Here is a 13,364-nt window from a genome sequence, read left to right as displayed (position 1 = left end):
CTGTAGTAGAATTATTTGTGGCATGATTAAACATTGGGACCAAACGAATAAAATATTGTGAGCGTTAATTGAAATTACCTTATTTTCTTCCACAGAGGCTTCAGGGTCTCACAAACACTGTTACGAGAAGCTTAATACAGAAGGTACACAGAAAGGAAACTGTGGAAAAGATGGAGACAAATGGATTCCTTGCCACAAACAGTAAGTTTGAGAATGCTGGATTCAATTGTTCTTAAACTGACTTGCTTGTTGGCCTAAAAGATACAGGAGCAGAATTTTCCACTTTATTACAGATACCTTTGCTTCCCACAGAAGGTACTACTGAAGTTTTGGGACCCTCAAATAGCCTTGAAGATAACATGGGATACTGTATGATGGAAACTGGGGGAACAGAGAAGCATTTTTACACTCATTCAAGGCACTTTTTAAATTCACTTCATCATTTTCAACTCAATAACAGCTTGAATAATAACACATTTTTCTCATTTGATATGTTATCCATATTTGTCAGGTTTCCAATGGCTTGTAGCCCTTGCTTATTTATTTTTTATATTTATTTATTTATAGTGTTTAAACTTTAAACATAATATTTCATAAACCATAGCAATGCCTGATAATTTTTAGCATTTGGACAACTTCATTCTAGAAGTGAATATGTAGCATGACTATTTCTCACAAAGTTTAGAATTAAATTATTAAATGAAAAAAGAATTAAAATCATTTGGAATTCTGCTACACTGCAGTCCGGATTGTATTTTTCCCTACAGGCAAGTTTCCTAATTTGTCAAAATAGTCTTTCTCTTCCCATTCTGAAAATAGTTTGTTATGTATCTTGGCTTTTTCTTACAGCGACGTGTTCTGTGGATTATTGCTTTGTGCAAATCTTGATGGGGTTCCACGAATTGGTCACCTTCAGGGAGAAATTATTCCAACTTCTTTTTTCCACCAAGGTGTCGTAGTGAACTGCAGGTATGTAAAGGTTGATTCAGTGTGCAAGATTGGCTTTTTCAGTTTACCTAAAAATTTGAACATTGAGCACACTCAGATTGTTTCTCAATAAATTAAGTTAAAACCATATTTAATTAGTTGAGTTTAATTAATTTCTTATGATTTTTTTCATTGTACTGGCATCCGAATAGGTTGTTTAATATAGATGTAAAATTATTCTATTGTTTCATTGAGATAAATTGAAATGTTATTGTTTCAATGAGGTGCCAAATTAATTTTAATTTTTCTTTTATTTTAGTATGTTTCTTATTTGGACACACAAAATTGTCCAAAACAGCAAACATCCATAAATAGAGTGAAAAAAATAATCATATTATTTTGCTTCCTGGATTTTCAGGTTATGCATGCTATAAATATTTTACATCTATTTATTCTGATGAAGTTTAATAATGCTAGTAACATTTTAAAACTTCTTCTTGTAGTTGTGCACATGTACTTTTAGATGATGAAACAGATTTAGGATATGTAGAAGATGGGACTCCTTGTGGTCCTAATATGATGTGTATGGACCGAAGATGCCTCTCTATTCAGTCCTTGAACATAAGCAGCTGTCCTATGGATGCTAATGGAAAAGTTTGTTCGGGACATGGGGTAAGTCCCAGGTCAGCAGAATATGTGACACACCAATTTCATGGAAAACCATTCTTCTTACTTCTAATCTACAGTATATGGAGATCTTTATACATGAAGACAGGAAGCATAAATTCCTAATAGGATGTACAAGAATTTGCCCTTTCATCTCATTGTTTAACTTTCATTAATTTAGACAGTCTTGGAGATATTTTCTTCTACTACAGTGCTGTCAAACCCATGGCCCATAGCCCAGATGCATTACGCACTGGCCACGCCCATACCCGGTTTAGTGAAGGAGAAAAAGTCCCGATACATCACATGACGTCACTGTGAAAACACGAGTTTGACACCCCTGTTCTACTATTACTACTATTTACTCCTGGGATATTTATTAGTACTGTTTACACCTGGAATAGAACAACATTGTTCTATAAAGACATAAAATAGAAATATTGTACAAAACCGTAATTAACAGAGTTACATGCAGAACCCAGTTTGGCATGCTTATGCAAAGGATTGTCCTCAGTTGAAATATAGCTTTTTATCTGATAGCTATCATTCATCCCCTTCCCCTCTGTGGGGCATATATTGTATCCCTTGGGTAAAACTGATAACCTAAAGAATAACAATGTTTCCTTCCCCTCCCTTCCATTCAATCATATCTGTTTCTTGAGACTGCCTGAAACATGTCCCTACATTTTTCTTTCTTTCTTTCTTTTTTTTTGATAATTTTTTTTTTAATTTTTTAAAACAAACAAAATAGAACACATCTTTTCAAAATGAAGATTTTGCTCCGGTCACAAATTGAAACAAATCATTAACAAATCTTATTTTCAGTTAACACAACTCAATATTTTAAACAGATATTTCCCTCAAATCTATCTATATAACTATACCATTATCCCCAAAAACCCGTTACTTAAATCTTAAATCCTATCCAGTTAACAATTCATTTTTCTCTTTCATTTGCTTAGATGGATATTTTGACAATATAAATCATAATTATATTAGACAAATTAAACATTCATTAATTATTTAATTATTATTAAATCTAATGTGCATTTTATCTTAACTATCACTCTAAACATGCACCTCCTTGTTTTGATCATCCCACCTCTTTTTATTATCTTTGATGTTAAACCAATCATTTCTATTTCTTGACTGTTAATCACAGCATAACCCTTTGTTTTAACTATTAAATATAGCATATTTTTATTTTTTAGCCATTACCCAGCATGCCCTTTGTCTGGCTGTTGAACACAGCATATTAGTTTTGTTTTTTGGCCGTTACACTGCATCTTCAAGTTTGTTTGGCTATTGAACATAGCATCTCTATTTTTGTTTTTTGGCCGTTACACGGCATATTAAGTTTCATTTTGGCTGATACCCAGCATGACCATTTGTTTGGCTGTTCAATACAGCATATTATAACTTTTTGGCTGTTAAATACAGTATGTTCATAGTTGGTTTAACAATCTCTACTTAAACCTTTCTTTGTTGTTTCCCTCTATATGCATTGCTTTTCATTTAGTCATATTTTTCTTTATCTTTTTTCATTGCAATCATAACATTTTAACCTTGAGACATAGTTCTCGCTTAAAACATATTTTTAAGTATATTTTTAAATTCCTTTTAACATTTTCAATTAATCATATTCACCCTTATTCTTTATCTTGACATTTTACCATTAAAACATAGTTCTTGCATTAAACATAATTACATGTATTAATTAGTTTCATTTAACAATCTTAATTTCTATAAAAGCCTCCCTTTAATTTATTACAATCATCTTTACTTTATTTTATTTTTAATCACATTATCTTCATTTCCTTGTCTGTAAACATAAATTTCTTTCCATTTTCCAAGTTTTTAATTTTATTCTCCATAAATCCAATTAGATCTCTTTTCATATTTTTATTCTGGATATAATGTATCAAATCTCTTTCTTTTGGGGCTGTGCTAAATCCTTTTTCTATTCCTGCCCCAACATTCAAGTTATTATTTGTTCAACTGTAGGAGTTCCATTGTAAATTCTTTTTCTTTTCACCCAAGTCTAGCTGCTTGCAGTCAGGAAAGAAAAATCCTCCTCCACAGTTCAGCAATTTTTTTTTCTGTAGAGCTCAAAGTTCTCATAACAAAGGGAGGTTACAAAGTTCCTCTTTGTGCCAGATGGTGTACATCTATAATTCACATTTCCCATTAGTCATGCAAGACTCCAATTTTATTTCTTATTATATAACAATCGACTTTATTTTCTTCTTTTGGTTAAAAAAGTATCAAATCTTCTTCTTCCCCCCCCTCTTAGTCCAATTCAGATTTTAAAGTGTTTAGTCCTTTTACCAAATCTCTAAATTAAGTCTCTTAATTCTTGTTCCAAAATTAGTTGTTTCTTGGGTCTTTGTTCTTTAAAGTTGCAGTTTAAAGTTTTTTTTCAAAGCTCCTTTGTTACTTAGCCACCGTTTTAGGCTAGGGATCTTCTAGTTACTGATATAGCTCCAAACATTGTTACAAGCCTGGGTTGTTGTCATTCACCCGACTTCAAAAGGCTCCGTTTTAGTTCGCTTTCCTCCAGCGCTTTTCTTGCCCAGTTGTCCCAGCTTTGTGGCAACCGACATGGCTGCCGCCCCCCGCCGCCGACTCACAGAGGGTTCCCTCTGACCTCCAAGGAACTTGCCTGTTCCTCTCGGTCTTCCGAAGTGCCCCTCTTCTTCCCCCGTCCCTGCAGGACAGGTTCGGTCCGCAGACCCATTGGCAGCGGTTCGGCAGCCGGGGTTTTTGCAGGACTCATCAGAGCCCGCTATTTCCCCGACTGTCTTGCCGCGACATCAACCGGAAGTTCCCTACATTTTTCTTGACAAAGTTTTTCAGAAGTAGTTTGCCATTTCCTTCTTCCTATGGCTGAGAGAAAATGGCTGGCCCTAGCTCACCCAGCTTACTTTGTGCCCAAGGCAGGACTAGAACTTATGGTCTCTTAGTTTCAGGTCTAATGCTTTACTACTATGCCAAATTGGCTCTTGATGTTTACTTAATAGCATGTGAATGGTGCTTTTTTTGTTGAAGATCTTGTTGAACCACCATCTCCTCTTCCTTTCCTAGCTAGAATATTCCCAGCTGCAGAATGGCAGCCATTCTGATCACTTTTTGATACTCACACTGGAGTATCTAAAAATATTGAGCCAGTGGGAAGTATATCAGTATCCATCCTATTTCTTGAGCCTGGGTCCAAGTACTTGTGAAATGAGATGTCCGTGATGCTCTCTGAGCTTGGTTGTTTTCTTGCAAATGTTTCATTGCTTGAACTAGGTAACATTAATGAACTTCATTGAGCACTCATGATATTACCTGGTTTGAGTAATGAAAGATCTGCAAGAAAACAATCAAACACACAAACCCCTCATTTCAACTCTGAGCTATAAATATCTATCAATATTTGTGAGATATTACTGTGAGCCCTTGAGACTCGGGCAAGCATATACATTTATTTTTTGTTGTTATTACAATAATTTTTTTTCTTTCTTATGTGATTATCTGAATAGTTAATGAGTTAACATTTCACTTAAAACCATATTGAAATGTTACATTTTCTGATATGACAGAATGTTTTCCTAAAATAATTTGTCTTTTTGCTTATGAAAATATACAGTGATTCTTCAGGCTACGTATAGACAGTCAAAAATACACATAACTATGGAACAGGTTTGTTTACCTAGTTTCAGGTGTGATTTCAGAAAAACACGGAGATTCTTTTTTATTCTAGAATGAGAGCATTTTAACTTATAAGCTATTAATTGCTCATTGCTGTGCATTTCTATGCTAATTGGGCAATGTGTGTTTCTGAAGGAACGCTGAAACAAGTTAGATTCTCCTGTGATGATAAGATGACTTTGTTTCTCTGGTAGCATGTGGCTATCCGAAGACATCAGTGCAACATTCTCCAAACAGAAGCCCTTATTCTGCTCCGTCTCCTCCAAGACACCATTTTAATGATACACTAATATATGCCAACTTTTTTTTTTAGGTGTGCAGTAATGAAGCCACCTGCATTTGTACCACTACTTGGGCAGGTACAGATTGTAGCATGTTTGATCCTAGAAGGAAAGATGACTCAGAGAAACCAAGTGGACCAAAGGGTTTGTGTGATTTCAGTTCCTTTTACCACCATATAAATTATATTATTAACAGGAACATTTGTAATAAAGCATTTGAAAACTATTAAACTATTACATATATTTTATATTTTACATTTATGGTTCAGGAGGTATTTCACAAAAAGCAATGATATGAAAATATTTTGAATTTTGTCATTTTTCTAAAATATAGAAAATATAATTAATTGTAATAATAATTCTACCTATCGGTCTGACAAAATATCTAACATTTTAAATGTATGAGTATGTTTATATAATAATAAAGATTATATTTTTATATTTTAACACCTAAAACCCTTTATTATTATTACTTTCAGAGGTCATTTGTAGCACAGTTCTCTGCATATAGAACTCCTGCTGAATTTAGTTGGATTGGAAGTGTATATAGGAAATAAAGTCTTGGATTGTTTAACATGAACCTAATAAAAAAGTTACAGGATATTAATATATATTAGTAAAAACTAAGTTACTTATTTTTTATTTTTGCAACTTAATAAATTTTTTTAACTGCAGCATGACTATTGATTTAAATATTCAGAATACAAAAATGCCATTTTGAATCCATTATAGGATCCCAAACACACAATTTAAAAAACTTATGTAATTTAATGCATTGAGTAAAAATGCTCAAATATGACTGAGTAGCAGTTTGCATTTTTAAACTGGGCATCATTTGAATACTTGAATGATTTTGAATTTTATTACTGTATTTTCATGCCCATTCTTTCTATCTAAGATGTTAGAATCCATTTAATTCCACCATAAATCCATAAATTAGCAGGTGGGAAGGAATATTGATTATAAGAACACAATCTACTGATAGTGGGGGACAGGGTTTCTGAATGGTATTATATTCTGTATTCATCATTATACAGAAATTAATTCTGATAGATATATTACTTATATAGGGTTTTAGTGCTATTAATGCATGTAAATTTTAGACTACCCTAATAAAAGAATGGAATGTTACTGGTAGATTGTAAACATATGAAAATTTCGAGAGGAGCAAAGCTAATATACATGCTAGAAATTCATGAAATTATGTAAAACTGATCAGAGATTCATAAATGGTAACAGGACAGAACTAGAGGACCCCTGGGACTAGCTCTAGAAATAGGTACAAGGGTGTTTTAATGCTTTTCCAGTCCTGTATTATGCCATTTGATAACAAAAAGCAAGCCTTAGTTGTAGCTTTTCTCTTCTCTCTCCAGCCTTATCCTTTTCCAAAATGAAAGCTTCAGTAATAAAAGACTCATTCTCCCATATTATGCAATATAGGACCTGATGATCTTAGAAACCCCATTTCTAGTGAGAGAAGGATTTCATTCCTCAAGATATAAAATTCGCTGAAAATAAGTACTACGAAGGTTGTCCTTCTGTGACAATATTTTGATGATCTTTTCTTACTTCTAAGTAACAAAAACTCTTTGTGGAAAATAGAATTCTAATGGGTCTGAAGGAAGATTTGATTTGTAAAATCTTTTGAAACTCCTTTGGATAAACCCAGACTTGATAAAAAATAAGGTATTTCTAGAGTAGGAGACATGAAGAGCAAATGGGAACAAACTGGTATTGAAAAACATTAAAGCCAGTTTCCAAAGAAAAGATTTGTGTAACAGAAATAGAAGACAGCCATGTCTTTGCCTCCCAATTTTTCCAGTTCCTAGTTTTAAAATTTCCTAATTTTGTATTTTGTTTACATAATGCAGATTATAATTTCAATTTGGAAACAAAAATTCTGCCTACATATTCATAAGGGAGGCTATAATCCTAGCCCTGGTATTGGGCCATAATCTAAAGATAATTTTAGTCATTAAAAGTCTGCAATATTTAAGAATGTTCTTTTTCTATCCAACCAACTAGTGACTATTTTAAAAACTTCCACAACTAAAAATATTTTCAGTGTTATACTATTTCCTAAAAAAAAAAAGGTTTTTCCTATGCTCTGTAACTTTTAACATTCTCAAAGTGTAAAACTATTTAAGTTGGCGTTCAATAGACTGTTTAGGTAAACCAATATAGGTAAGTCCTCAACTTACAACCCTTCATTTAGTAACCGTTCAAAGTTACAAAGCACTGAAAAAGTGACTTATGACTCTTTTTCACACTTACTACTGTTTCAGCATCCCCACATGATCAAAATTTGGACACTTGACAGCTGACTCATATTTAGCACGGTTGCAGTATCCCAAAGTCATGTGTTCACCTTTTGCAACCTTCTGACAAGCAAAGTCAATGGGGAAGCCAGATTCACTTAACAATTGTGCTACTAAAATAACAAGTGCAGTGATTCACTTAACAACTGTGGCAAGAAAGGTCATAATATAGGGCAAAATCACTTAACAACTTTCTTGCTTAGCAACAGAAATGTTGGGCTCATTTGTGGTCATAAGTTGAGGATGCCTGTAGCTCTGAGATTTTTATAGAACTTGAAAGTTGAAGGTAATCGTCATACTTTGCAAAAGTACCTATTCTAACAAAAATTATACAAACCATCTTGTTGTTTTCACTGCATTTGCGTACTTCATTTCTTTCGGTCCTTTTACATATTTCAGGTTCTAAAGTCAGAGATAAACTTCGAAATGTAATATTAAGAGTTAGAACTGCAAGAGATTTTCCTACAATCAATATTTAAACAACTTTTCCCAATAAAATAATTTCCAGGTGGATAGGATAATAAATCTCATTATGAGTTTGAAGCTAGAGAGTCAATGGGAATTTAAAATACAGTTTGGTATTTATTTAGTAAAATAACATAACTGTTCTGTCCCCGTACCACGCACACACCCAACCAGCCAGCCAAGGGTTAAATAAACTCTTCAAACATTCAACGTCAGTGATAAGGAACTTGGCAGCAACTCCGTGGCTGCCTGCCAAGAACTTTTACTCCGATAACACAGACAAAAATACACACAGTTTGAATAGTCCAGTTTGTAATTAAATCCACAGCAAATAGGCGTTGTGTCCAAAGGTGCAAAGTGACTTGCCAGAGATTAGCTTTGTCCATCACAGAGTCCGAATGGCCACCACACTCTCTTTTATAGCCTGTGGGGTGTGGTCCAGTGACTCAGCTTAATCTCTGGCACGCCTCCTTTTCTGCTGCGCATGCTTGTCTCTCCGGTGCTGGCGTGGGTCCAACCACAATGTTTCTTCGTCACTATCCGACGGCTCGGAAACACCTGACTCCTGGCCAATCTCTTCTCCTTCGGGAGACACCTGAGGCATTGCCAGAGAGGAGGGTCCTGGAGAGGGAGGCCTGGCCGTCTCCTCTCCTTCATGTTCGGAGCCTTCTTCCTCTGATAAAATAGGCTCGGAGGATGGAGCCACAACAATAACTGACCTAGAGAGGCTTCGGTGGAGGGTATTTTAGCATTGGTGAGATTCTGTGAGATCTGGAGGAAGACATCATTTGACATTCGAGCAAGACACCCTATATTGCTATTTATCCCGCGGAGACAGAAGCACATTTCTCACATTACTTTTATTTTCTCAAATAAGGACATTCCACACATCAAAAACCCAGAGCTTTCAGAAGGATATTTTTGAACCTAATTCCTAAAGGAAATTCTAATCCCGTAAAAAGTTAGGATGAACCTCAGTTGAATATTGATATGTATTATATTACATCCCATTTTTCCTCCTGAATTCAAATTGCTTTTGATACATACTCAGTATAGTCTATCTTCCAAATTAATTTTTATAAAGTTTGTAAGATGTTGCCATAACAAAGAAAAATAACCCCAACATGCACAACCAACAATCTTTATTATTCTGGTTAATAGATTAGAATATTTCTCTTTCCTTTCGTTAATCCTGAATAGTTGCTAATTGGAATATACCAGTTGTTTATTAGAAATAGTGTAGAATGTAAAGCTAGATTGGAAAGGAAATCCATTTTTATGTGGAGTTAAAATTTTAGACATTAGAAACAGTTAAAGTCTTTTGCATTTATGTGTTTCTAATTGGGACGGAAATCCAGTGTTATAGAAGTTGCCAGTCTTAGTTTTGAAGAATCAGGACAGATTCACGTTACTCTAGCATAAATGAATTTTTATATTGAACATGATATGATTTGTGCCTCATCATTAATAAGTGTATTGGTACATAAACATTAGTGGGGGCCCACTTAATGTATGAAATGTTAGGTTTGGTGGACAGGCATCTATCTGGGACCCTCTGCTTGCCAAGCCAAACTATAGATGAACAGTTTGAATGATGTTGATTAGGAACTACTTCATCTGCCGATAGAAAGCTAGAGGAATCCTTCTAGAGAATAATTTGTAACAGTGGCCGATAGCTCAGACTTTGCACAGATTCATATCCAATTTTCCCCCTCTAATTTTCTATACTTTCTACATTCCTAAAAATCCTGGAATGATTTGAGTAACATTTTTTCATATTTTTAAAAATCTTAAATATTTGCCATATTTAGGGAATGCTTTTAAAATTTTGTAAAGACCATTATCAAAGTTTTCTTGGCTGTTTGACCATAATGCAACATATTCCCAATAGTACAGGAATGTGTTGTTATTTGATCATAGAATATGTGTTTTTAAACAGTCATCAGTACTGTATTCTCTAGAGCAGTGTTTCTCCACCTTGGAGTCCACACATCTGAAGGCTGCCAAGATTGAGAGACACAGTTCTAGCATTTATCATGAAGGCCGATCAAACCAATGTATCCCTCTGTAGGTTCTGATATGTTTATGGGCTAGTGTTAGTTGAGAATTGAACAGAATGTCCTCTCTTTCCTTTCTCCTTGGATGGTCCTTAGAATGTGGGCATCACTCATTATTTTCAGCAGGCAGCTGATGCATATTTTTGGAGAATTCTAGTTGATTGCATAAAGAGAAGAGAAGCACCATTTCAATGTACATCTTCTGCAGTGTGTGCAAACTGCAAAGGAGCTACAAAACTGTAGCCAATCCAGGCCTATCATCTTCCTTGTTACAGCTCCACCCATGAATGCATTACAGAACATTGATCAATTTTTAAAATAAATTGCACTTAAATATGCTGAATTATTTTTAAAACTGCTAAAATGAATTTTCTACAAAGTGAATGACAGAAAATGGTATATCATTCTGAGGTGCCATATGATTTTTCTTTTCAGATCTTTTATGTATGTGATGATTGTCTTTTTAAAAGATCTTCCCTCTTCCCTCTATACAGTGAGCATGGCCACTAACAGGCTTATAGGTGCAGTGGCAGGGACCATTCTGGCACTGGGGGTGATATTTGGAGGCACAGGGTGGGGAATAGAGTAAGCATATTTATTAGTTTCAGAGTTTTATGTTTGGTGCCTACTGTGTGAGGTAACTGTACGCATCTGATCCCTCTGTGTACTCCAACTAGCTTTGTGTTCTGTGGTGACTGTATTTGTCATGTGATTTGAATATTTGTGTCGTGTGATATGCTCATGCAATGTTTAACTCTCTCCTGTCTGGGATAATGTGGGGCATAAAACAATAGTTTGTCAATTTTGTAGCACCATAATTAATACAATTCAATGTTTATATGTTTTTGATGCTCTAAATTATGAATAAAATTTCAAAAAATTATTATAGTTTTAAAAATTTGTGTAATAGATACCTTAGTTCACTTGATATAATTTGGTTTATTGCCAGAAGCATTCAGAGGAATAGTAAGTAAAAGTATACGTTGTAAATAATTAAATAATTAAAAAGCAGAATTGTCCAAATCACCGTTTTTCAATCTTAGCCACTTTAAGATGTCTGGATTTCAGCTCCCAGAATACTTCAGCCAGCATATCTGATGTCCAGACACCTTGAAGTGACTAAGGTTAAGAAACTCTGACCTGGATCAATAATGTTTGGTTCTGCTGCACCTTAAGTGAGTAAGGGAGCTCTGCACATGGAAACAGTTTTCTTCATGCAGAGCCAGTGAGCATCCAAATATGTGCATTCTCACCAGTACTGAGAGGACCATGTACATTTTCTTGGCCTAGCAAGAGGCTATTTTGATGATCATAGGGCTCCTCATCTGAGTTTATCTGTTGTGTGTGTTACTAAAATTGGATCAAGGCTATTATGAATATTTATATTAAATGAGATGAATCATTTTGAAATAGATAACGGGTATTACTGATATGCATATTGATGTGTCAACCATATATGTGGTTAAAAATAAGTACAACCATTTAGGAACTTTATGGGAACATCATCAGATATTCTTTATAGCAATATCATTAGAATTAATTGTACTTTTTATTTGATTTCCTTTTAAATAATGCATGCTCCTATGTATTCTGCCTACTGAATTGTATTTATAAAATCAAGAAATTATTCGGCTGTTATTTCTAGAATAGCAGATTTTCCAGATAACTGCACATTTTCCATAACACTACATTCGTCCTTCCATCCTGTTCTTCAACCTGATGGTAGCATTTCTGATGTTAGGAAGATCAAGCTACTAAAGAAAGCAGAGACAGCTTTAGTGGTCACTGGTGGCTGTAGAGAAAAGGAGAGGATCCTAATTTTCTTATGATGATTCATCTAAAATTACATTTTCTTAAAATCAAAATTGCTTTGTTATTCATAGTAGTGATACTATCATAACTAATGACTGCTTACTTGTTTTTTTTTGCATCAGTGTGTGATCTGCCTACAGTTTTGTTTTAAGAAATGATAAATATGTGCATGTTACAGAAAATTCATTATTAATCCAAACTATTACAATTTTTCAGTAAAATTTGATTAAATAACAGTAGAATTGAATTTCTATCTAGGAGCAGCTGAAACATCATTAAATGAGGAAACTATCATTCTTCATCAGGCTAGATATTAAGATGCTTGTGGAGAGCCTTTATAATAAAGGATCTGAAAGAAAGAAAAGTATGATGGCCTTCATTAAAGGAATTGATTTTCTACATTGCATTAGTCAGAATCTAATAGAAGAGAATGTTTTAACTTAGCAGTCACCCAGCAGATTAATTCCCTGATCAGCAAAGGGAATTAACTTGCTGCACGATGGGAATCCAGTTTGGATTATCAAATTTGTTATCGTCTAAATTGCCAAAAGCAATCTTTCTATATTTGCATGCCACCATTTTCATAAGAAAAGATGTTTGCAAATGTATATATTGAATTCATTATTAGATATTCATCCTAGTGCTACAAGGTTGACTCGAGTGAAGCTCTTCTATGGGTAGATGGTTTAAAGATGACCCTCAAGCCAAGAAGCTCACCAGGCATAAGAAATTCCTTGCCAGGAAGGAACATGGAGAATTTCCCATGTTGTAAATATAAACTGCTCTTCGTTTTAGTAGCAGGAGGGCTACTTTCAGGCACTCCATCCTTTCTGTTATTTACACTTAACAAAACTAGCTATCTCTCAGGTGAGCAGGGGAGTGAATAAAAAAAGACGGGCATGCTTCTAGGCATTAAGACTGGGATAAAATAAATAATTACTTCCTGTATAAATAATCACAATTTCTAATAGCACTTGCACAAAATCCTGCTTTTTAAAATTTAAAAACAAACTGTTTTTAAATGTCCATATTAGTTTTAACTATGGATTTTTTAACAGCATTAGCACATGTTCAAAATCATCTCTAATCTGTGTCTTGCTTTTTAAAAGACTATAATGTGAATAAGACAAAAGATTAAATCAGAT

At 34.2% G+C, this 13,364-nt stretch overlaps 1 protein-coding gene across 1 annotated transcript in view; it reads left to right on the top strand.

The window, feature by feature from the left end:
• The window catches only part of ADAM23 (ADAM metallopeptidase domain 23), a 64,502-nt gene that overhangs the window by 50,278 nt on the left and 860 nt on the right, over positions 1-13,364 (top strand). The window contains exons 21-24 of the mRNA XM_070956796.1: positions 96-201; positions 850-969; positions 1,431-1,599; positions 5,600-5,711. Coding sequence (XP_070812897.1) covers positions 96-201; positions 850-969; positions 1,431-1,599; positions 5,600-5,711 — 507 coding nt within the window. The remainder of the gene's footprint in view (positions 1-95; positions 202-849; positions 970-1,430; positions 1,600-5,599; positions 5,712-13,364) is intronic.

The sequence above is a fragment of the Pituophis catenifer genome, unplaced genomic scaffold (assembly GCF_029215685.1).
Source record: "Pituophis catenifer annectens isolate HBS135680 unplaced genomic scaffold, rPitCat1.0.hap2 SCAF_1, whole genome shotgun sequence".
Classification (NCBI taxonomy): domain Eukaryota; kingdom Metazoa; phylum Chordata; class Lepidosauria; order Squamata; family Colubridae; genus Pituophis; species Pituophis catenifer.
The sequence above is the reverse complement of the archived record's forward strand: the minus strand, read 5'-3'. Positions and strand labels throughout refer to the sequence as shown.